Below are 26,470 nucleotides of genomic sequence, written 5' to 3'. Positions count from 1 at the left end.
GTCGAGAGTTAAGTTGTATGGAAAATGTTGCTGTTAGCCAAGATCAGCTGCCTCAACAATTAATACTGCTTATAACTGGACTGGCAGTCCTTGACTTTTTTCAAATATATTTCTAGAAAATTTCACTGATGTGTATAAGATATTATATATAGTGAGGTAGGGTATATAATATGTGGCTTTGGGAATCTAGCAATTCTTTTATGCTGCTGCTGCTGCTGTTGCTATGTTAATGTTGTGTTGTTGCTGTGTTGTTGGTGTGTTGTTGGTGTGTTGTTTGCTGTGCTGTTGTTGCTGTTGCTTTTGCTGTTGTGCGTGTGGAGCTTTGCTTCATTTCTTTTTACTGCATTAAAAGAGTGCGTGAGTGAATTTCCAAGTGTGTGCATGTTGGTGCGTGTGTGTGTGTGCGTGTGTGGACGTGTGCATATTTATGCGTATTTGTTTGCATAGCTGATGATGGGCCAGCAACAGCAGCAGCAGCAGCAGCAGCATCAGCAGCAGCAACAATGGGTTTCCTCTATGCGTACGTGTGAGTCGACCCTTTGGGCAAATTTGTTGTTGCTGTTGTTGCTGCTTCGCCAGCCTCATTGCTAGCTGTATCCTTCGGGTATTGAGAGTGCAATTAGAGAACTTGCAGCGCAGTAAAGCTGCAACTTTGAGCTGCTAGATGCAGCAAGCGCTAAATTGTTTGTTAGCACGTGTGTGGGGTGTGTGCGGGTGTGTGTGGGTGTGTATTGGAGAGTGTTATTTGGTGCGTGCTAAGTGGAAAGTTCTGCTGCTGCTGTTGCTGTTGATGCTGCTGCTGCTGCTGCTGCTCATGGTTGCTCTACTGCAGCATTTTTATATAACACCGCATTTGGGACAGCAGCAACAACAGCAACAGCAACAGCAACAACAACAATAAACAAAAAAAGTAAATAGCGTTTGCTACGTGATGTGAAATTTTTTAGCGCGTTTTATGTCCAGGTTGTTGTTGCTGTTGCTGTCGTTGGTTTCCTGCTGCCTTTTTGAAAACATTTCTTTATAATTTTTCCTTTTTTGCTGTGCTGCTTTCTTCGTTTTTATGCCCGTGCTCTTTGCTCTAAACCACCCTCACGCAGCAGCACCGGCAGCAGCAGCAGCAGCAGCAGCAACAACAACAACAGCAGCCAAGAGCCAGTTAAGGGATGTTTATACACGCCAGGACTTTCGTACTTTAGTAAATGACTTGACTTGTTTGACTGTGTTGCCCGGCACCCAAGCAGCCAAGGACCAAACAGGATCCGGGCACAACTTTTAGTTGGACTCAAGTCAAAACACCAAAAAAATATACGAGAACAGAGAAAAAAAATCGACAAAATTAAATTGATTTTGTTGTTGTTGTTGTTGGTGCTGTTGCTGTTGCTTTCATCGAAAAGTTGGTAGTAGCGTCAAATGTATTGGAAAAGTACGGCGAGCTAATTTCCTACTTTTCCAAACACTTTAGAGCGCTGATTGGAACCCACGGAAATATGGCCCGCAACTCTTTCGCTGTCGAAGATTTTTATTCCATTCGCAGCGCCATCGAGAGCATCGAATTTATTGTTTCAATTATGTTTTCAATTTACGCCGACAAACAAAAGCCGGAAAATGCAAAAAAAGGCTCTCAGCTATAAATAAAATAAATAGGGAAAGCAACAAGAATTTTCTTATTTTTTTTTTTTTTTTTTGTGTCGTCGCCGTTGTTTGTTTGTTGTCAGGTTCATGCGCGGAATCGAATTTGGCGTGAGTAACAGCCAATGTGCTCCACTTCTCTCCTGTCCCCGTCAAGTTATTGAAAGTAAACATGATAAAATATACTTGCAGGAAATACAAAAATTGTATTCCAAACTGAACGCGTAATGCATGCGAAATTGTCTCAAATAATATTTAAGAAAATTAAATTGAATTTACTGCGGTACGAGAGCTCACAGCATCAGCAAAAAGATCTAAGCAAATGCTCGAACTTGGGATACCCTTCACAAGCCTTAGTCAACGCATTTGGAACAGAAAATTAGCTTAGAGGGAGACTATATATCAGAGGACCAACTATATAAGAAATAGAGGGGATTTCATGGTGCTGTAAATTTCATTCAATATTAATCTAATAACAAATTATAGGGTAGTGAAAGCAACTAGGCTTGAGATAGTCTAATTTCATATGTTTGCCTTTGGTGTGCTCAAGGTTAAAACGTTTCCACATTTCTTAAGTCTGGCAATCTTCACTCCAGAAGGCAGCTACAGGGTATTTAAGCAACAACGTAACAATGTAGCGAACGCAATGATAACACAAAAAAATATAATCAAAAATCGATTTCAAAGTGCGGCTTTGTTTTTGTAACAATATGCCAGAGTTTTGTTGTTTTTATTGTTGCTGCTGCTGATGTTTTTGTTGTTGTCAAAATGCAATCAAAAGATATAGCAAGTTGTTGTTGTTACCGCTTGATAGGCACTTTGTGAGCAAACTTTTACTTGTCCTTCTTATATTCGGTCATTTTTTGTTCACTTTCATTTTTATATTGGGTATAATGAAGTTCTAAAATGGTATATATAAAGAACAGAAGACAGTCTACTCCTACCTCATATGGTATATATATTCATGATCATCAGCTACAGTTGCGTCCATCTAGTCATCTTGTCCATTTAGAAGGTGCCGAACTCAGACTTTATATAATAAACAGGACAAAAAATGATTAAGTAGCTCAGGGTTTTCTAAATCGGATCACTTTTGACACATTTATGGCCCTACAGACATAGGGTATATCATTTTAGTGAGTATATAACATGGATGTCGATCCGGAATCGCGTTTTCAACTTTGAATTCAGTATTATTCCAGGGATCGATCCATAATTAGAGAACACTGGTTCTTGAAAATCGTGTCACTTTTGACAAAGTTATGACTCTGCAAATCTTTGACCAGACCCTAAAATAACCTTTTGACATGGTAATCTCCTAGTCAAACTTTCGCTTTCACTTTCTCTCTTTCTCTGTCTAACCCTCGACTAAATCACTCCATTTGGTTGCAAATTGATATTGTAAGCTTGTGTCTCTTCGTTGTCTGGTATTGCTGACTTGATGCTAAAGCCGCTTTGCAACAAATAGAGGCAGTTGAAAAATTGTACAAGTGTTTGTGGAGTGTGGGGGGTAGTTGAAGGGGGGAATAGGTATTTAGTTTTTGGCTGCAATTAGGCGCCTGGTGTAATTGTAACCTGTGTTACCTGTAACCTGCTGACCCTCTAAACTAACAGAAAAACACCCATAATTTATACATGCAGTGCACTGTAGTATTCAACCCCTTTTCTGCTGTTTAACGCTGACAAACGCTTCGTTTCATTTTCACTGCTGCTGCTGCTGCTGCTGCCGCTTTTGCTGCTGGGGTGCGAGTTCTGTTGCCGCATTGCTAGAGACCGAAGGGTCGCACTCTCAACCACGAATCGGTCAAGCTGAAAAATACGCTGCAATTGCACCTTGCTGCACACAAACACACACACACACACGCGTGTGGAAAGCCAACAAGTACAAATGATGTAATTGAGACTATGCGACCTGGTAAATGCCCATATTCCAAAGCCCATTTTCCAAAAGGAAAAACTAGAATTTATTTGCAATTGGTATGCTTAATGCTTTATATATTTTTATGGAAAGTGCTGTTTTGATATGGTTAAGTTTCAACTCTTTCAACTTTTGAAATAGATATGCATTACTTAGTGTCTTTTTCAACTGCAGGGTATTTATACCAGTTTTTCCCTGTTCGTTTTGGCCATGCATCGTTGGTATTTAAATTGAGCCAACGGGCAGTAAAAAAACGCCGCTTACAGGGCGAAATGCACTTCAAAAATAGAAATGCAAGAAAATAAAGGGTTAAAAGTGCTAACGTGTGCGAGCGTGTGTATGAGTGTGTGTGTGTGTGTGTATGTGTGTGTGTGTGTGTGTGTGTTTATCCTGTATCCTTGAAATGCAACGCATGGTCGCAAACTGAAATAATATTTTCGCTCATTTGCGTGTCAGTTCTCTATCTATCTGTCTATCTCTGTCTCTATCTCTGCCTCTGTCTCTGTCTTTCGCTTGCTCGGTTGCTGTGGCAATTAGCGTTTGTTGTTTATTTTTTGGCCATTGTTGTGTGTTGTTGTTTATTAATAAATAATAACAAGCACGCTTAATTGCATATATACATATATATATAAATATATATATGTATGACAAGCTGCTGCTTGTTAACCTCATTTTCAGCATTGCTCCCTAAAACTCCCATCTCCCTTCTCCTCCTGTACTGTCTCCTCATTAACGGCACTTCCACTTTCCCTCTCACTAATTCGCTGTCCTTTGCTTTCTTTCCAGTTTGTGTCATTAAAATGAGCAAATGCAAAAATCATTTGCACTGCAATTTTTTACGCCAAGTGAAAATGCAGTGGCGCATTTTCAGCTCGTTAATGTGTGTGCTGTGTGCGTGTTTCACCTTGTGTGTGTGCATGTGTGTGTGTGTGTGTGTGTATGTGTAGACAATGCGGCACTTTTGTCCTTTAACTTAGTTGCAAGGATACGCGCGCAGAGTCTTGGACATTGGACTTAGCCTTGGCGCTTGTTGTGGTTTGCACGAGCAAAGTCGTCATTAAGTATACGCAACGTTGTCTTTATGGCGCGTAGTAATTATGTAACATTCATTTGCATTTAGTGTGCTGTTGGCTTTTAATCAATGCAAAGCTTTTATTCGCTTTGATGTAGACTGCTGCTGTTGTTGTCGCACTCAATGTGCGCTTAACAAGGATGTGAAAATTTATTTATTAAAATTTAACAACGCATTATAATCAGCGCAGATTTATATAAATGTGACAGTGTGCGTGTGTATATACAGTTTCGACTAGCGCAATGAATTATTGTCATCAACAACCACCAGCAGCAGCAAGAGCAGCAAGAGCAGCAAGAGCAGCAAGAGCAGCAACAGCAACAGCAGCATCACAACCCATCAACAACCATCATGCACATAAGCAGCCGTCGCGGCAACATCACCAAATCATTTTCATGAATACAAAAACAACTACAATGACAACAACAACAACAACAACAAGAGCAAGAACCTAAAAGCATTCAATTGCACAGACAGACAGACAACACACACACGCACACACACACACTCAAGCATAGAATTGCACCAACACACACATAATCGTTTTATTATTTAATTTATGCGCCTGATAAAAAAAATGAAGAGAAACTGCCACACAATGTGAATGGACAAGCACACATACATAGACACAAAATATCCAACAGATACATAGATACAGATACACACATTTGCTGAAAACAATGGAAAACTAAAAGTGTTATTTGCATAATATTCCATAGGGGTCCATTTGAACACGAAGCGCACGCCTCAGACACGGTTCTCAAGGTCAAATTACTCGCTAATATGACAAAACCTTTGGCTCATAAGCAGTTCGTATTCTTGAATTGAAAATTATATATTTTTAAGCTTCAGACTTTTCTTTATATAGAAACATCTGCTTATAAGTCATAAATGATTGATAATACACTTAAAGTTCCCACTTTGGTATATAATATATATAAAACTTGCAAGAAATTCTTGGAATTTGATAAACGACTTTCTTATCTCGAGCATATTTGTGTTATCTAATGTTGATTTTAACAGTTATTCATTTACAAATCTGATAAGCAAATTGGACAGAACTCTGATCAGTAAATATATGGTGATATTCAATAAAAAATGTGTATACATACGGGCTTGGCTTTGGGTTCCTGCAAAAAAAAAAACAGAGAAAGGTATAAATTAAAAAGATGCATACAAATAAAATTGATTGTAATTAAATAAGCAGCTTAATTATGATAGAAAACCACATACAAAATAAACAATATTTAAATTGTATTTACACTAATTTTCATTTAATATAAATATAACATAAAATGTAAAAAGGGAGCAGTGGGGCATCAAAGACAAAATCCACTAATTGGATGTCATGGCAATGTGCATTAACAACAACAGCAAAAAACACGCCCATTAAAATGATAAAATCGTGGAAACAGTTGAGAATAAAGCACATGATATACATATATGCAAATCTGGTCACTTATGTTTTAAAGTTTCAATTTAATAGCAAACAGAAAGAGCCACAGATTTGCAAAAAATAATAATAATGTTAAACTCGGGTGTTGCTGCAGTTGTTGCATAAGCTGCTTAAAAGTTGCCAAGTCCGCTCAAAAAGCAAACAAATGGTTTTGTCTATATATATTTTCTATAGTTGTATTTTTGTACATATGTAGAAAATATTTACTTTTAAGTATGCGTGCATCAAATATTACTATGCATATATCATATATATATATATATATATATAGATATGTCATAGAAAGCATGGAGTAAAGTAAGTGCAGCAGATATGCGGCACGTTTGGTTTAAATCCTAGAGCAGGACGTCAGCTCAGCGCTGAGGCTCAGGAAAAGAAAACAGGAAAAATAAAAGGAACAATGCGAGCAGATGTGCAGACAAGCGAGAAACAAATGCAGATGGTTGCCTCGATCTATGAGTGTGTGTGTGTGTGTGTGTATTCGACAGATGAATATGCATTTGGAGCAGAGCGCAAAGGGAATAAAACAAAAATTCAATCGGATTTGTGGCACACACACACACACACACAGAGAAAGAGAGCCTGCAACTGGACGCAGCGACTCAAGAGTTTGTCTTTTCCATTTGGTGCAATGAACTCTCTCTCTGTCCCGAGGAGCGGGACTTATGTATGTGTGTGCAGCTGTGCGTGTTGCAGCAACAAATTGAGTGATTGAAACAATATTGCGGCAGTGAAGAGCGTGCCTCGGTTAGCACCTGGCCAAAAGCGTCAATTATTGTTGGAAAAATTGCTGAAAACTGTGAAAAAATTGGCAAAATAAAATTAAACTGCGTTGCACCACAGAGGGAGAGAGTGGGGGAGGGGCGGGGGGCAATGTTGCTGCAACTGGATATGCAAGGAGCACGGAAAGACCACGACATGATATCAGATTGCACAACACAAAAGGTATACACACACACACCCACAAACTTCGATGATAATGAAGCCCAAAGCTGAAGCTCATCATCAACAACAACATTTGCTCAAGTATCAAGTATGCCAGTCTCTCCTCTCTCCTCTCGCTCTTACTTTGTGTGTGTTATCCTGTTTTCCAGGAGCTGGCTATAAGCCAACGTGCCAAAATGCGAATGTGTGTGCAAGGATGTGTGCCAGGAGGCCTGAGGCCGCATTGAGGACGACGACGACGACGAGGACGAAGACGAAGACGAGGACGAGTATGAGTGCTCTAGAGCATGGGAGTGTGTCACGAACGGTGTGTATGTGTGTGTACGTATGTGTGTGTGTGTGTGTGTGTGTGTGTGCTCAAGTAGGAGCGAGCATTGCACTCACAGCACACGTTGTGGAGATACTTTCATGGCTCGCATGCACTTTGTAAGCAGCACACATTTGGTATGCATGAAGTGAAACCTTTAAGTTGTCATGGCTGGCTTAGAGTTAGGGTTAGTTTAGTTCGAGTGCATTTAGTTTGATGAAGTTGCCAACGGGCAGCGTTCACCCCGGCGGCCACAAAAGTGAAATGAAAGAGTCTTCGAGGAGTGACAAACAGGAAAGGACAATACGAATACGAATTTATCCCTGCAGCCCTGCAAAAATTAAGTCAATCACTCAAACTCAAAGCTCTCCACTATGGTTGCCCTTCCTTTGGGTGGGCGGGTGTTGGAGGAGTTGGTTGGCTGTGGGAGGGAATGGCTCTTGGTGACTTTACTTTAGACCAGACGCCTTTTAATATTTGCTCTTCCTCTTTTGTTGTTGATTTGCCTTATTTGCCAGTCGTTTGACAACGAACGCAAAAAAAAGGAAAAAAATGAAGGAAAATAAAATTGCGAAATGGAGAAAAAAAAACGAAACGTTTTAATGAGAAAATTCCTAAGAAAACTGCATATTTAAGGCCAAGCAAAGGAGGCTGGCCAGAAGGGAACTGCGACAGGAAGCAGCAGCCTCAGCTTTGAGCCGGGACACGCGAGCGACGTCGCTATTCAAATAGCCAAGTTAATGACTTGTGCTTGAGGCATTTTATTTATATATATTTTTTTTATTTTTTATTTTCGTGCCTGATTTGTGAAAGTAAAAACCAGACAAGGAGCAGGGTCCAATTGGAGTGTGACCAGCTGCCCGGTCGGCCAGAAAACGAAAACGAAAACGAGAACGAAACCAAAACCCAAAACCCAAAACTGAAAAACTGAAAACTGACAGCAGCAAAGCAGAGGCGCATTGAATATTGAATTACAAGAGCTGCATAAATACCACAGAAATAAGTCACAAGTGCATTGATCCGCATTCGATTCGTGCGGCGGCAACCGACAACCGACAACCGACAACCAACAAACCAACAACAATCGATATGTAATCACAACAATGTGCCAAATATATTGGCAAGCAACCAAACCAGCTGTGGCCAGACACGCTGAGAGCAGAACTTCCGCGAAAGCCACAGAAACAAGACGACATTCATATTATTTTGTATGTATTAACACACTGTGAGATAATAAATTGAAAACGAGAGAGTTTACACTATCAAACATAATTGGAGTTTAAGACACAATAAATCAATAAATGTTATAAAATCTCAACACAATCTGAGAATATAGAGAATATCTGATTGACAGACTAAACTGACGGTTGGCTTATATGCAATAATATAAACAATTATTGAAATGTTTGTTGTCCAGTGTCTTGCGTATTGTTTATTGCAGTAGCCGCCAAACAAATGGCACATGTAGTGTAGCAGTGTGTGTGTGTGTGTGTGTGTGTGTGTTGGACAGCAGCAGAAATAATAATAATGTTGATGATGATGTTGCTGATAATAAAGCAGAGGAAGATATAAAATAAAGCGCCAATTGTGTGTCGCAAGCGCGGAAGGAAGAGCTGCCAACCAACATGCATCGTTTCTACAACTTATGAATGCATGTGCCAGTGTGTGTGTGTGTGTGTGTGTGTGTGTGTGTGTGTGTGTATCTGTGTGTATTGACATGTCAACTGATGTCGCGGCGACTGCAAAATTTACAACTTTATCTATGTGTGTCGTCGTTGGGGGGCAGCAGGGAAAGCGAACAGCGAACAGCGGACAGCGGACCGATCTGCCTCTCTTTGCGTGCCATTTTCTTGTTTGACAACCTTTTGTGACGCTTGGCGCAGTCTCAGAGTCTCAGTCGCAGTCGCCGTCGCCGTCGCCGTCACCGTCAGCGTTCTTCTCCTGTCAACCTCCTTCTTAATTGTGTGACCAGTCGTGCGCGCTGTCTCCGCTCTCTCCCTCTCACACAACTATCTGAACAGCTGTCTCGCTCTCGCACTCGCGCACGCCTGCGCGCTCTGCTTCAATGTGCTCGTTTCGTTTCGTTTCGTTTCGTTTGGTTATTTTTTTCGGTTTCCTGTTTGCAGCCGCTGCGAGCGTCGCTGCCGACGTTGATCGTGGCAGCGAGACAAAACGTTGCTCGCAGTCGCTTATTTATTTATGTCTGTCGCTCTGTCTGACTGTCTGTGTGTGTGTGTGTGTGTGTGTGTAAGCTGTGAACATCTGCTCCTGCAGGCGGCAGCGGCTGCGAACGACGTTTGCTTTTCTTTTGTTGTTGCTGCTGCTGCCTCGTTTCGTTATTATCGTTTTTATTGTTGTTTTATTTCATACGGCATATTGGCATTGCTGTTGCTTGCTGTTGTTGTTGTTGTTGTTGCTGTTCTTGTTGTTGTTATTCTTACTTGTTGTCTTTTTGTATTTTTTTTGTTTTTTTTTTTTTTTTTGCTTCCACTTTTACGTTTGCATTTGAAGCGAACGAAGCGCGTCCAAATGGAAGCGTTTCGTTTGCGGACATGACCTTAATTTGGATTTTGGCTAAGAACTATTGTTTTCCTTTGCTTTTTACTTGCCTTTTGCAATATAATGTGCAGAATTCCCATAATAAATTCATGTCAAATTTCTGTTAGCAAAATACCTGCAGAAAAATTGATCTAACATCTAATTTATGAGTTAGAGTTAGTCTAAAAAAAACTTGCAGAGTCCTTTGCACACTCCTTTGCCCTGTCTGCGCGGCCAATGAACTTGTCAAGCAGCATAAGCAACAACCACTTAAGATCCAAAAATCGAACTGGCCTCGGCGCAGATTTGCTTGAATGTTTGCGTGTGTAACCTGATTTCCTCAAAGGATATGCGCAGCCTGCGGCTGGGCTCTTAAGTGATTTCGAAACGCAATGTAAACTGAATGGAAAATGAATGAAACGCAGACATCTTCTTCTGCTAGAGCCTGGGAAGCCTGGTGAGCTTAAGGATACCCGATTGCTTCAGATGCACTCAAGTGCCTGCATGCAAGTACTTAGTCACACACACACACACACACACACTGAGAACTTGTAGGTTACTAGTTAAATGTGTGGCCAGGCACAGAGCGCGGCTGCTTATATGCATTTGGACGCCGGACAGAGAGAAAGAGAGACAGAGAGGAAGAGAGAGAATGGATGGGCGCATTAATTTGCACTCGCTGCGACTATGGAACATCTGTTGTGCTGACATAAATCTTGAGTGACTGACCGCTGGAGCGCAAGACCGCGCGAACTCTTGTCTTGGCCGCGAGCGGCAAAAAGCACCAAAACCAGTTTGCACTCCCAAACGACTTGGACTCATCTACAGTGGTACAGCAACTAAGCAAGTTTCCTTAAAGAAAAGTCCTTTCATATATAAATCATAGTTTGCTTAATAAGCTCGCTTCGTAATCAAATTTGCTGGAATTGTTAAACTAAATATGAAATACACATTAATGAAATTGGCTCCGACTCTTAATATACTATTCGAATTTTCAGCTTTTTTGTTTTGAAAAAAAATAGATATGAAAATAATATATTTGTGTGCAAGCTTTTGCTATCTCCATATCTTTCCTAATCCATATTTTCCTTAAATTGGCTAACGCCATACCATCCTAACCCATATTTTCTTTAGATACAATAAGTGAAGTAATTTAAACTCCTCAGCAGGATTAATCATCGATACGAGTTGCTTCCTCTGCTAAAGAAATCAGTTTTATTTTCAGCTACCATAATAACTTTTATAAGCCTAAGCATCTTATGGAAAGCTCTTGCAATTTATCATTTTACTATTTTAAAAATGTGATTTTCAGTGACATTTCGATAAATTTGAACCACTGTGCATTGGCCAGGCAGCATCAGCATCAGCGTCAGCATCACCGTTGCTTATGCTTGTTGTTGCCATTGAGCAGATGCACAAGTGTGCGCCGATTTCATTGAGTAACTTTTTTGAATGAATGAGAAACGCGGCTCGTAAGCCAGTCCCTGTCCGTAGGCCACAATCGGAGCCTGGGAATTGCCTCATAAGCTGAATGGCCAAATGACCAACTGGAATGGCCCAATGGATTTCGCTGACTCGCTGACTGGTTGAATACATACATGTAAATATGTATGTATGCTTATCTGTGTATGTTTTGCACTTACCTTTTTCTCGGTGAGCTTCTCGCAGCGACGCTGCTTGCAGATCTGATGGCTCTTGTCGTTGCGGCATGGGGCACATTCGCCGCAGTTATCCTTGCGCTGGCATCCAACGCATTCGCCGCAGCGTTTGCGCTTCTTTTTCGACTGCAAAACAGAGGCGGAAGCAGAGAAGGATTTGTTGTTGGTGGAGTGATGGTGATGGTGGTGTTGGTGGTGGTGGTGTTGGTGTTGGTGTTGATGTTGGTTGATATGTTGGTTGGGTTGGTGTTCGAGTTCGTATTGGTGGTATGGTATGGATGGTAGGTGTTCCTATTATTCGCAGCGTTTGCCAGTTATCGCCGGGAACGCCCGTTAATCTATGACTTACCTGCTTATCGCATCCATTGGCATTCGTTGCATCGTTGCTATCGCCCATGAGTGCGCTGAGCGGACTCTTAAAGTTGGCCGTGCTGGAAACGGCATCCACCTGTCCGGGATTGCCGCCACTGGGATCCACGTCCATGCCGCTGGCCTCACTCTCGGCACTGGACTCTAGCGAATTGGGCCGCTGTTTCCGTCGCTCCTTCTTGCGTGCATCCAGCCGCGCTATCGGCGACTGCAACAGCTTCTCCGCCTTCAATGGTGTCGTCGTTGCTGTTGTTGTTGTCGTTGGCGTCGGCGTCAGCGGTTGGGTTGTGTGCGGCGTATGGCTGCCACTGCTGCTGGCAGCATGTGGAAAACTGTTGCTGTTATTGCCATCGTACGATGTTGGCGTATGCATGCCAACTGCCACGCCCAGGCCAGCATGCAACTGCTGCTGCTGCTGCTGCAACTGCTGTTGTTGTTGATGCTGCTGCAGATGTGTGCTGTTGCTGTTGCTGTTGCTACTGAGATCAAAGTCATCCTTCTTGAGCAGCATGCTGCCCGTCAGCAAGTCATAGTCCGCCGCTGCTGCCTCCTTTTTGCTACCCAATGCAGGCCCAAAGCCCGGATACAATTGCAGATCACCAAATGCAGCAGTCGCGGCCGGCATCAGAGGATAGCCAGCAGCAGCTGCTGCTGCTGCTGCGGCACCACGATGATGCGAGTGCATGTGATGAAATGCATTCGGTGGCGGCGGTGGTGCACCCAACGGTGTAAAACTGCCCGATGGCGGTGTTATGCTCGTCTGCATGCCCGGCAACTGGGTCAACGGTGAACCGACGCTCATCATGCCCGGCGAACTGACTGAGATGCTGGCCGGAGACATGGCCACCGTTTGCAGTGCCCCAGCTCCGGCGCCAGCAGCAGCGGCGGCGGCGGCTGCTGCTGCTGCTGCGGCTGCTGCTGCTGCTGCGGCTGCAGCTGGTATTGGCATTGGCATCGGTGTTCCATCGGGCAGCAATTGATCGTTGTAGCCGTGAAATTGACTCTGGAATGAGGGCAGCTTTGAGAAGGGCTCAAAGCCGCTCTTCGGCTGGTGTGGCTGATGCTGAATTTGCTGTTGCTGCTGCTGTTGCTGCTGCGGTTGCTGTGGCTGCTGTTGGTGTTGTTGTTGTTGCGGCACGCTATCCTTGGATTCCATTTCCCAGGGACGTGTATAGCTGCCGTTGGAGTTTGAATTCGAATTGGGGTTGGAACCGTTGCCGTTGGTGCCTACTGTGACTGCAGCGGCGGCGGCGGCGGCGGCAGCAGCAACGGCATTTGTTGTATCATGGACGTGATGATTGCTGTGGGCGTGGCCACTGTGGGCATGGCCACTGGCAGCAGTAGGAGGGCCATTAGCATTGCTGCTGTTGCTGCCCAAAGGTGTGGCAACATTTGTATTATTGTTGTCGCTACTATTGCTGCCGTTAACGTTGCTGTTGCTGTTTGTATTGCTGCTGCCGTTGTTGCTGTTGCTGTTGTTGTTGTTGTTGTTGTTGGCGGGCGCCACTGGTTGCTGACGTGCATAGTAGTCCCAGTGTTGAGACTGTTGTGGCTCCGTTAACGGCTGCTGTTGTTGCTGCTGCTGATAGTGTTGCTGATGCTGCAGATGCTGATGTTGGTGCTGTTGCTGCTGCAGTTGTTGCTGCTGCTGCTGTTGCAGTTGCTGTTGCTGTTGCTGATAGTGATGATGATGGTGATAGGGCGTCGTATAATGCTGACTGAGACTGCTCAACTGATTGAGATGCGTATTGTGCAGCTCGGCCGTAGCGGAGGCAACTGTTGCTGTGATTGCTGGCAATGGATTGCTGCTGGCGCTGCTAGCTGTCGATGCTGGATCGACGGGGCCGCCTGTGCTGCTCTGTGCTGTGATTATTGTGGACGCCATTTAAGTCCGGACACTAGCATGGCTGCGCAGCTTAAAAGCTACTGCGCTGCCTGGGGGAGTTGGGGGTGTTGGGGGTGTGGATCGTGTGTTGTTTGATTGGGCTGCTTGAAGAGTTGCAATATTGTTTTTTTTTTATTTATTTTGTACACTGTCTTGAAAAACACAAGCAAATTGCTAGTTCAAAAATTTGGTTGTTGATTTTTTGTTTGTTTTTGTACACGCTCACTGCTCTTGAGGTAGTTTTTCTTCGTTTGTTTTTGTTGCAGAACTTTGCAGTATTCGCAATTTGTAATTTGTAATTTGTAATTTGTAATTTGTATTTTGAACTCACTGGTTTTGCGTGTTTTGTGCTTATTAACTTGTATGTAAATTTGTATTGTAACAATATTTGATACTTGTTGTTGCTTAGGCTTAATATTTGTTTTATGAGTTTTATATAAATATTTGTTTGTTTATTTGTTATTGTTTATATTTATCGTTTGCTTTTGTTGTTTTTGTAAAAGTGCTACTATTAAATTGTTTGCTTTTTTGTTTTTTAATTTGTAAGTTGAAAATTCAAAAATTTTTGTACTTTATTCGTGGTTGAAGATGCTTTCTCTTGTTGTTTGTAAACGGCAGCTATGAATTCTTGTTTTGATAAAATTGATTTCTTTATTATATTTGCAATATATGTTTATTGGTTGCTTAACATTAATTTGCAATATTCTTTATTTGTTTTGCTGTGCTATGTCTCAGACTTCGACTTGTTTTTGTTTTTTAGAAAAATTTGTAAATTTGTAATTTGTAAATTTGTATTTTGTATGCGTTGTTTGTTTACTTCCTTATAGATATATACTATATCTGTATATATATATATATGTATATATTTTGAATATTTAGCTTGTTGATATTTTGTGATATTTTGTATTTGATTTTGTAAATTGATGCGTTATGAATTTTTTGTACTCTGGTTTTTGCATTAAAATTTGATTTGCTTGTTGTTGCTTTTTGCTTTTTGCTGTTGTTATTGTTGTTAATATGTTTAAGTTTATAAAAAATAGTTGCAGTTTTTATTGAAAATGATTTATATCCCGTTATGCAATATAATATTACTTATTTTGTTAGGCTTAATATTTAAAAATCTTTGTCTTCCGTTTGTTTGTTTGTTGGTTTTGGCTTACAAATTAATTAAACATTATCGCGTTATTTGTTATATGTTAAATAAAATTATTAATTATTATATATTAGTTGAATTTTCTTTTTCGTTTAATTTTAATGCATTTTTGCTTTTGTATTCTTTTTGTTTTTATTTTTTTTTGTTTTTCTTTTGGTTTGAATTCAAGTTGAAATTTTGATTATACTCCAAAGTGAAATTTCTATTTTCAATTTCATATGCCAAAATGTGGTTTGTTGTTGGTTTCCTCAAATCCTTTGGTCAAAAAGCTGTAAGTAAAACATAAATAGATTTATTTATTATATTTCAATGAAGGTATTGACTATATAAATACAAATAAGAAAATTGTCTACAACAGCTAACACTGACTATAAATGTTGATGCCAGTATTGACGGTGCTGACTATATAATGGATATAACCAAACAGTCTTAAACATTTAACACTTACTGTTAATGTTGCTGCCAATTGCTAAACTCTGAATAAAATTTCTTTGCACAAAGGACACGAAAAAGATATTGTAAAAACGATTCCTAGAGGAATGCTTTGTTTTATCCTAGCTCAGACCGATTGCTGGCCAAGTTAAATGACTTTGGAAGGAACTTTATTTGGTTTCCACTTTTGCCCGCTTCTTTGCCTGTTTTGCTACCATTATCGTTATGCTGCTGCCTTTCTTTGCTGCTTTGGCGCTCACTCACTTAAAATATCTACAAACTTCAACACATAATTATGGTCTTTGACTATATAATGAGCAGCGTTGGCCAAGACCAAGTCCGCGCTGACAGGAAGCAGCGAGTAACAGCAGCACCAGCAGCACCAGCAGCAGCAGCAGCAACAACAAACAACAAACAACAACAAAAAATGTAAAGGACACTCACTTCTGACTTTTTATTGCCGTTGCTTGTTGTTGTTGCTGTTGTTGTTGTGGCTGCTGCTGCTGCTGCTTGTAAGTTATGCTTTGGCTTTGTAAGAGCAGCACACACACATACCCACACACACACACACACACACACAGTCGCAAACTCAGACACACAAATACACTTGCTGCGTTTTTCTGTTTGCTGTCGCTGTTGTAATTTTCTTGCTTTTTTCGCCATTTTTTTCGCAGTTACTCGCTTTGTTTTTTTTTTTGCCGTTGTTGTATTTGTCTCTTTTGTGTTTTGTATTTTGTTCTCATAAAAAACGGCACAGGTGTACATTTTTTTGCACGTCCTTTGCCGTTGCCTTTTGCCTTTTGACTTTTTGCTTTTTGCTTTTTGCATCTTCTTTTTTCTTACAAACCTGCCAACATTTCGTTGCGCTTCACAAAGTTCAATGGGCTGTGTGTGTGCGCAAGTTATTTTTTTTTATTTTTTTATATCATTTTTTTTTTGCCTTTTGAGGTGTTGAAGTATATACAAATTTTAAGGTCTACTCTGACTAGATGTAAGCAATATTTGCTGGGAAAATTCACAAGTTGAAAAGCATTTTGCGCTTAGCGAATTCTTGTGAATAATATTTTTATAAAGTAGACGATTGTTTTCGACTTTTAAAAATATTATTAAAATATCTAAATATCTTTTGAATAGTTTTTTCATATTTGGTTTCTTTTTTAGGTACAGTTTGACAGTTTGCTTGAGGGCCTTTAAGAAAATTTTATAGCTGTCAGACAAATAACAATTAAGGACTGATTATGCTGTCGCTGGCAATTTCCGTGTTGCAAATTTGAGAGGCAGAGTCGACTCTACGCATTAGCGGCAACGGTAAAAGGCCAATGGCCAGCCGAACCTGCCACAGTGTTAAGATCAGCGAATGCACAGTGCAAGGTAACCGAAAGAGTAATATAAAGAAAAAAGAAGGAAAAAAATTGATGTTGCAGCTGCCACAATTTGCTGCACTTTCCGTTTTATGCGACTTCGTTTCGCGTTTCCACTTTGGCCAGCCCATCCTGCAGCAATTGCGACTCATATATTTACATTGTTCGTCAGGCAGGTGGTGCGGCAGGGGGCAGAGAGCGGGAGAGAGACGGAGACGGAGACGGAGACGGAGAGGAGCTGCAACGCTACAAGTTGCGCGTTGTGCGTTGTAAGTTACGAGTTGCGGGTTACGAGTTACGAGTATTGCGCCGCGGCGATAAAGATCCCGATTTCCAAAATTAGGCCAATGCGAATGTGTTTGCTGCCCCAGTGTGTGTGAGAGTGTCTGCAAGAGTGTATGTTGCCTGCAACATGTGCACAATTAGCACTTCCTCTTGCCGCCGGCTCTGCTGTTGTAGCTGCTGCCCCAGCGCTGATAAATCAAGGCGATTTCATGTTTCTTGGCAACGGTCAACATTTTGTTTGATTCTTTTTGTTATTCAAATCGGAAATGCTTCTCTCTCCCTCTCATCCTCGCTCTAGCTTAATCCTCAATTTCCGCCTTGTTTATATAATAATAGTAATAATCGAGTAACTGTTCAAAGTTCTATATCTTATCTAACAGCTGATAAGCCTAAGAGAACGGTTTGAAGGTCTGCAAATTTGGCGCTGGTTTTGAGGCTCGCTTATGTTCCAGCTATACAAATAAAATATATATAACCATTTGTGTGTGTGTGTGTGTGTGTGTGTAAGGCTTACAAAAAAAGAGACCATGAACAATGCGCGCAATTCACTTCAATTTGTATGTGTGTTTGTGTGTTTGTATTGCTGTTGCTGCCGCACAGTTTGCAACATTTTGCAAATTTTTGCTGCGAATTAAACACGCAGCACACAGATGTACATGTTATATACATGCTATGTGTATATATAAATAATGTGTATATATATTTCTATATAATGTGCTTGCAAACAATGCGTCATTTCAAATAAATGCAGAAGGGCAAATAAAAAAAAAGAAATAAAAATAAAAATGAAAATGGCAACAGCAACAGCAACAGCAGCGAATATAGGTGACTCTGAGCTGCATTTGGTGTATAAAGTAGGCTACACACACACATAAATACATACACGTAAACTTGTAAGCGTTGCATGTGCAACATAGACCAAATACTATAGGGGAACTCAGCCATGACGTGGCGAGGGTGAACAGAACAGAACTGAGCTGGGCTGAGCCAAGCCGAGCCGAGCTGTGCAGAGGAAGATGACTGTTGTTTCTGTTGCCCGTGCTACCTGTGCGTAAATCAACTGACTTTGAGCTGTGCAAGACAACGGGGCGAAAACAAGTGCAACACCAACTGGCAGTCATTTGGTTTATCTTCATTCCGCACAGATACCAGCTCCTGTTCCTGCTGCCCAATTTGACTGCCAGCGCTGCTGTTCATCTGTTCTCCTATTTTTCTGTCCGGCTGTCCCGCTGTCCGGCTGTCTGTATGTCCGGCTGTCTGTATGTCCGCCTGTCTGTCTGCCTGTCTGTCTGTCAAGCTGATGCTCTAGAAGCCAACAAAGTGGCCGTGTAGCTGCCACTACAAGCTTCGAGCTCCGGGCTCCAATCCAGAGCTATTGCAAATGTTGCGCATACGCCCCATGTTCCCAACATGTTATATTTTAATATGTACTCTGACATTTTTGTGCGCTTGTTTTCAACTTTTGCTCATATACATATGAAATTTGTTCAAAATTGTTTCTGGCAAGCTCCCGCACTAAAATATTTATTAAAATATTCACATATTCAGCTGTACTTGTATGCGAGCAGACTGCGTGTTGCAACATAATTAAACAAACTTTTCAATATGCCAAAACACTGCGCAATGGGGTCCGCATTATTGCAGGCTAGTTATGTTTTTGTGTTGCAAGTTGCAGATACATTGCTAGCCACTCAACTGTGAAATAGCATATTTATTAAGAAGTTTTTAGCAGCACTTCAGAAGTACATTTTAAATTGCAAGAACTTTTTAAACAATTTGTATAATTTATAAATAATAATAAATGCTGTAGACTAAATACTATTTTCGAGACTAGCTCCACTATATATATATGTATGGTATTTCCATCAGATCAAATTATAATATTATTTTGTGTATCAAAATTGAGAGCTATCAATATGCAAGACATCTGAATTATGATGAGTCTGCTAATGGGTTAATTTACTTGGCAATGTGTCACGTGTAAATTGAGTTATTCAGTACAAGGCGGGGCAAGGCGGAGTTAGGCTTGCGGCGAGTGCAAAACGGGGGCAGACAGCGAGGCTCAGACTCGTGTATGCAGAGTATGTTTGCAAGTATGCGAATGAAATGAAACGTGCTGTGTGCCACAATGAAGCCATGCAAAGGAGCCAAACCAAACGACTACACTTACACACACACACACACACACATAATACACACACACACGCACACTCTTGCAGATTTACGAGTATGTCATTTAGCTCGCATACTTTCAAAGTCACGCACGTTACCGTTAAAGCTACACAAGCACAGGCTGTGTGTTTAGTGTGTGTGTGTGAGTATGAGTTTGAGTGGGTGGCATAGCGTGTGTGTTTATTACGAGTGTGTGTATGTGTGTGTGTGTGTGTGTGGGTGTGTTGTTTGTTGTTTGTTTTTCTCTAGGTCAAAGCCTTAATTTGCCTGTCGAGTCCTTTGACGCTGCCTTTTGCTACCTGCGCGTGCTTTTTGGCATCTACTTTTATTTTATGAATGAAAACGAAAACGAAACAAATTTCTGTGTGTGTGTGTGTGTGTGTGTGCGTGGGTGTGTGGGTGTGAGTTACTGGCTTTGTATGTGCAACAAATGTGCGTGCCGCCTATGTTTATTTTTAGTGTGGCGCGTTAATTCATTGGGGGTCGGCAGCGGCGGCTGTGGCCGCATTTCCAAGATTCAAGACTCATAAACTGCAACAGAAATAGATGCAACAGTATTAATAACAACAACAACAACAACATTGGACGCGTCCAGTTGGCGGCACATGTGCTACTCTGGTCAGACAAATTGCGGCAGCATGTGCACCAAAGATACACAAACTGCAAGATACAGAAAAATGCGTTGCTTGAACTTGAACTTCGTTGTTGCTGCTGTTGTTGCTGCTGTTGTTGCTGCTGTTGTTGCTGCTGTTGTTGCTGCTGTTGATGTTGCTTCAATTTGTATTACTTTATTATTTATTTTGCTTTGCTTGCGTCGTCAGCTTCTATGGCGCTTTAAATTCTCTTTATTGCCCATGTCAAGGCAGCTACCGCTTCAGCCTCCTCCTCCTCCTCCTCTTACTCCTCTTGCTCCTCCTCCTGTTCTTCTTTCTCGCCTTCTTTCATGAGGGGCGTGGGCCGCTTCTGTCATGTTACGATGTCTGACTTCGACTTGAAGTTTTTCTGCTTCTGCTTGTTGTTCTGTTTCTTGTGTTTTGCTTTCGCTTTTGCAGTTTTGCTTTTTGTTGTGCGATGTTTATTTTTACTTTTTTTTGTTGTTTTGTTTTCTTTTTTTTTTTTTTTGGTGCTTCTGTTTTGAGCGCGCCAAAAGAGACCCGCTTTTGAGTGTGTGTGTGTGTGTGTGTTGAAGTTTCAGTGACTGCTGCCTGCTGAGCTGCTCAACTGCTGAGCTGCCTTGAAGTACGCACGTTACTGTTAGTTAGTTACGAGCAGCAAGTATCTGTATCTCATTCTCTCTCTCTCGCTCTCTCTCTCTCTCGCTCTCTCTCTCTCTCTCTCTGTGTATATGTGAGTGTTGAGCTTTTTCTTACTGTTCTTTTGTTGCCTGCCACGTTCCTGGGAATGGGCATAACTCTTCAGCAGCAGCAGCAACAGCAACAGCAGCAGCAACAGCAGCAGCAACAGCAGCTTCAGTGCTTCAGAGCCTTGAGTTGCTTTTTAATTTAGCTTGACAAACGTCGACGCATATGCGCCACAGATACAAATATATCTAGCGGATTGGCGGCGTTTCTGATGCTGGCAAAAAGGCGTTTTATTGCTGTTGTTGTTGATGTTGTTGCTGTTGCTGTTGTTACTGTTGTTGCTGCCAGCAACAGTTTTGCCATTCTCGCCTCTTGTACAATATTTCTATTTGTATTTGTGTATCGTCAAGTCTTGTGTGTATTTGAGTCGTCTGTTGCCGCGTGTTTATTGTCATTACTCATCTCAAATGGTTTTGTGTCAATTTTCGGCAGTTTCATGTCCAAAATAAGAAAAAAAGGAAAGAAACAACTTGAAGACTGCTGCCAGTTGTTGTTTCTGTTGTCATTTTATGCCTTCATTTAATTTTATTTCTTGTTTCGCATGGTTGTTTTGCTTGCATTTTGTTGACTCTTTTCACTTTGGGGCATCGTCATCAAATCCGTCAATAAATCTGCTTAAAATGCTCTGTTAATGCGCTATGAAGCAAATACAGAAATTGTGTGGCAAGTGCAGCCGTCGGCTGGTGACTTTTGAAATTTGATCTTGAATTGCCAAAAAAAATATTATCTCTATTTACGTTTCTAACTGTATTCCGTTTGTCGCAATCAATTATATTTAAATATATTTCTTCTAAGATTAACAAAAGTCCAAAAGGTAAGCTAAATAAAAACACACAGCTAAGCAAAATATTGTGAAATCTAATCCGACGGTGGAATCACTTTTTGATTTTAAGATGACGTTGCCTCAAGTTGAGAATATAAATTAAATAAAAATACGAAGAAATATCTAATCAAATTATAAATCGAAATTTATTCAAATATAAATTGAAATGAAGCAGGTATTTTGTATATTGTTATCCAATTTATCAATTACTGATATTTTGTTTTATTTATTGGAATACTGATCTTTTTTGGGAGCACTTTTCATTCAGCTAAGCTTAAAATATGAAAATATTTTTGAGTAGCAAGCGTTATTTGATTGTTGATTCCTCTGGTTATGAAAATAAAACGATTCACAGAGATACTTCAGGATTCAATTTTCACATTTGTCGAACTTGACTTCTGATTTGATAGCCGATTTCGATTTATTTATTTGTCTGGAAGTATATACAAACCGTTGTTAATCCATTGACATTGATTTGCAGTTGTTGTTGTTGTTGTTGTTGTAGCTGCTGCTGCCACTGGTAAATTATATAGCATGCTTATATAATCTATATAGATATAGACGATAATCGTAAGGGATCGCAAGGGAAGTGAAGAGATGAAGATGCTTCAGCGAAGAGCGTTAAGAAAGAAAACCGCGAAACGCGAACGAACGCAACGAAAAAGCCGTCAGAGAATCGAGAAATTGTTTACAATACGAACAAAACGCGAAAGATGCGAACGCGACACGAAAAGGGAACTAACGCAAAGAAACGATGCGAAGTCGCATGGAAATTAAAATTGTTGCTAATATGTGCAAACATTTGCAGTTGCTGTTGTTTTTGTTGTTGCTGTTGCTGTTGTTGCTGTTGTTGCTGCTGCTGCTGCTGGCACTATTTACATTAGCAACATTGGTGCCAGTTTTTTGCTGTAACACATTATGAAAACTCGTTTGCCCATCCGCGACTGCAATCCTTGATCAAAGTATATTAACTTGGGCTGCTTAATTGTTGTTCGTGGCGCGAAATCAACAACAATAACAAATCGCTGACGCTGGTTGATGTTGGCGACGGCAACACTGCACACTTTCACACAACAACCACGAGGCACACACAACGCACAACACTCTCAGCAGTCGCAACACTCGCACTCGTTTCTGTGGCGCTCGTACGAAGCGACGGCAACGCGGTGCAAAAGTTTTTGTATTTAGGAAACTTTTCACCCTTCGAAGGATACACAACAACTGATTGTGCCGTGCACAAGCGAACGGCAAACCAACCCCGACGCCAGCAGCACGAACAGCAGCAGCACGAACAGCAGCAGCAGCAGCAGAATCAGCAGCAACGCATCGGTTTGACGACGCTGGCAGCAGCAAACACAACAAGCAACAACACACGGCTAGTTAGAACAAGTCGCAGCCCGCTGTCGAGCCGCAACGTGTTGCTGGTAGCATGCAACAAATAAATAAACAGAGCACTGGATACGTAAATGTGTAGATATTTATTTGAAAATTATTAAAGAAATGTTATTTTTGTAGTCTTTAGAAATTGCTAAATAATAATTAATTACAAGTACATTTTAACATAAAAATATGACATTAAAAGTATTAATTTAATAACTTAAATTCTTATTTATATCTGATATGTATCAATTTTAATAGAATAACATTCATTGCAATGCAAGCTGACATTGCTTGCAAGTAATGTTTTCTGATACAATTAAAATTACAATTAAAATTATATCTAAATTAACTTTTGTATTCGATTTTTGAAATACATTTAACTTGTGTCACCCTGTTGCTTTGACTTGTCTCTGCGGCATGTTGCGTTGCAACCTTTGATCAGCAACTCATACCATCTTTCAGGCATGTTCGCTGCGCCAGTTTGTTGCTTGCTGTTGGGTGTCCTGCTTCAAACAAGTCCTGTACACAGACACACACACACACACACACGCAGGCAGGCAATCTCACACACATACGTATACATCAACAGCTGCATGCTGCCCTCTGCTGCCACTGACATACACACACACACACATGTATAAATCGACACATAAACACGACCATGCGGCGTTTGAAGTGCGCTTTTGTAGTTGTTGCTGCCGCTGTTGTTGTTGTTGTTGTTGCTGCTGCCACCGCGTCTCCTGTACAGTTGTTGTTCCAATTAAAAAATTTTTTCCCTAGTTTCGCGCGCACAATGCGAACTTGCAATCTATGAGCTATGCAACAGCAACAGCAACAGCAACAGCAGCAACAGCAACAGCAACAACGAGAACAGCAATACGAGTGAATATTTTCTGGTTTTATTTCGCTGCTGCTTTTGCTGCTGTTCTCATTTCTATTTGATGCCTGGACCTTGTGGGCGTAACAGTTCATTTGTGTGTGTGTGTGTCTGTGTGTGTGTGCCATATCCTTGCTGGCATTGCACTGGCTGCTGTTCTTGTTGTTGCTGCTGCGGGTTTTCGGTACAATTTGCCTTCTTATTTTACTTTTTTTTTTGCTACCAGCTTTTGTAAAGAGCTCCTCGACACAGAGTCAGAATCAGAGTTGGAGTTGGAGTCCTGCCAGTGGCACTAGTCCTCATTCCAATAGCTGGCTGGCTGGCTGGCTGGCTGGCTGGATAGGGTCTATATGTCAGTTGATTTCATTTCACTTTTTTTCTCCGTTTTTTCGTGTGTGTGTGTATTTCGCCAAACTATTAGTTGAGCTTGTGTGCGTTTTTTTTTCAGCTGAATTCTCTGCTCTTTCGGCCATGCAGTTTTAAGCTGGCAGAATGCCGTTTGATGCCATCGCATGTGGGAGTGAATGGCGCTTGGAGCTTGCCGCTATGCATGTTGGCGAATAAAAAAGGCAGGCAAAAACCTTGACAGTTGCATTGTTGAATGGCGTGGGAATCGGCAGGGGGTAGTAAGCCAGGGGTAGGGTAGGCAACGGGTAGGGTACGGTGGAGTGGGCTGAAGCCGCTGTCGCTTATTTGCATTGCGTAATGGAAAAATGGTAAAAGGTAACCCTTATCCCAAAAAATTCTTATCCTACTACGCACAGGCAACACTGACCTGTCCTACACACACCAAAATCACACACAAGGTAAATACAGAAGGCACACACAAACACACACACACACACGCACGCATACACAGAGGCCAAGAAAATGCTCGTAAAGTTACATCTGCACAAACACAATACGCAGCCGGCAAATGGGATAAGGGTGAGGTGAGGTGAGGTGAGACGTTGTGCAGCAATTGCAACTGCTGCTGTCTTCGTATTGGTCTCCCTAACGCTATCTCTGTTGGCTCTGTTGCTGTCTCTGTTGGCTGGCTTTGGATTTGGCTTTGCCACTTTGCCGTTTGATTGCGCTGCAAAAGTATTCGCAAAACTTTTGGCTGCAAGTTGTGCGTGCAACTAAGTTACTTAAGCACTGCAACTCCCTGCCTCTGTCTCTGCCTCTGCATCTGACTCAAGCCCTCCTCTTTCTGCTTCTGTGTCCCTCTCTCTCTATGGCTGCTGGTTTGTAAGTGTATGTGTGTCCTTTACCAGGCAACAAAGGACATTCACATCGCATGCGGCAACTGCAGCAACAACAACGTGAAAGTATCTGACAGTTGCAGCAAAGTATTTGAAAAATGAAAGAAACGCGCGCGAGCTTCGCAAAATGCAAAAAAAAAAGAAGAAAAATTGAGCACAAAAAGAAGAGCTGCAATGGTTGACGAATATTGAATACTCTTATTGAGCAGCACACAAATTGAGAGTTATTGTAACTTAGAAAGTAGTAGAAGGAAAAGGCAATTTGAATCCATTTACCACTGCTAATCAAATCTATATTTTGATCATATTTAACTAGTCAATTAATTGCTTTCAGCTTGGCGTTTTCTTGTGTTGTATAACCCTTAACTGAGTTATGGTACTCTGTTGAAGGTAAGTGTATAAGCAGGAGGCAATGGCAACACTTTACCACAAACAGCAAGCAGCAGCAGCAAGCAGCAGAAAAAGGAGCAAAAGTTCTGTGAGCTGATAACTGAAGTTGAAGTTGAATGCACGCGAGTCATTCGGCCCGTCATCAAGGACCCATCCGGTCCTGGGTGTGTGTGCGTGTGTGTGTGTGTGTGTGTGTGTGTGTCCTGTGAGCAGCGCTTCAGCTATATTGTTGCTGCTGCTGCTGCTGCAAAAAAGAAGAGATCTTTCAGCTACGAAACTACGGCACAAATGCACGTAATACGAGTAACACAAGCCAAAATGCATTAACAGCCAGCAGCAACAACAACAACTCACACACACACACACAAACACACAAGAAACACACACAACACACATTTATATTTGTTCCATTACAGCCCTGCTGCTGCTGCTGTTGTTGTTGTTGCTGCTGTTGTTGCTGTCGTACGAGTTTTGAGTTTTCCGAAATCATGAAAGGAGCAGATGTTAAATTTTTATACACAACGCAGCGGCTGCGTTCGCTGCCAGCGTCAACTGCGCAGCCTGCTGCCGCTGCTGCTGCATTATTATTGCTCGCTGCTGCTGCTGCTGTTGCTGTTGTTGTTGCTGTTGTTTTGTTGCTTCCTTTGCTCACTCTCTGTGTGCTCGTTGTCAGGCAGTCGTAGCTGTTTTTGCTTTGGCACAAAACTTCAGCTGCTCCTCATTCGACTTGAACTGCGACTGAGACACAGGGAAGCTGATGCTGATGACCGTTGGCTCTGCTCAGCTCGGCTCGGCTTTGCTCTGCTCTGCGTTGCCAGCAATTTCATATTTGACTTGGCATTGCATGTGAACTTCGACTCCCATACACATTTCACACATTTCGATTGGATTTTTTGGATTTCAGTTTTGTGGCATTTTGTCACCAATTTGCAAATATATTTATATATATTTATATATATAGATGTAAATATATATATTTTTTGTTAACATTTCAGACCGCTGGCAATTTAATTGTTGCACATTCCTTGGTTTTTTGTTCTTTCGTACTTCGCATCCCTTTGCTTGTCTCATCCATTACCTGATTTGTCAATGTCCTTACCTGGCTCTGAGTCTGTATTGTTGTTGTGCTCGACACGACGCTCTGCTGCGTATTGGAACAATAGTTTTCCATTTCATGATGCTAATCATTGCAAAAACTCACACACATACACACAC

The 26,470-nt window shown here is 41.4% G+C and overlaps 1 protein-coding gene across 1 annotated transcript in view; it reads right to left on the bottom strand.

The window, feature by feature from the left end:
• The window catches only part of LOC6557193 (DNA N6-methyl adenine demethylase), a 102,704-nt gene extending 88,756 nt beyond the window's left edge, over positions 1–13,948 (bottom strand). Inside the window, exons 1-4 of the mRNA XM_043215662.1 lie at positions 13,031–13,948; positions 11,873–12,973; positions 11,509–11,649; positions 5,732–5,749 (exon numbers count right to left, since the gene is read on the bottom strand). Of these exons, the coding sequence (XP_043071597.1) occupies positions 5,732–5,749; positions 11,509–11,649; positions 11,873–12,973; positions 13,031–13,777 (2,007 nt within the window). The 5' untranslated portion in view covers positions 13,778–13,948. The remainder of the gene's footprint in view (positions 1–5,731; positions 5,750–11,508; positions 11,650–11,872; positions 12,974–13,030) is intronic.
• Between the last annotated feature and the right edge of the window lie 12,522 nt (positions 13,949–26,470).

This window comes from Drosophila grimshawi, unplaced genomic scaffold (assembly GCF_018153295.1).
Source record: "Drosophila grimshawi isolate 15287-2541.00 unplaced genomic scaffold, ASM1815329v1 contig_44, whole genome shotgun sequence".
Taxonomy (NCBI): Eukaryota; Metazoa; Arthropoda; class Insecta; order Diptera; family Drosophilidae; genus Drosophila; species Drosophila grimshawi.
The sequence above is the reverse complement of the archived record's forward strand: the minus strand, read 5'-3'. Positions and strand labels throughout refer to the sequence as shown.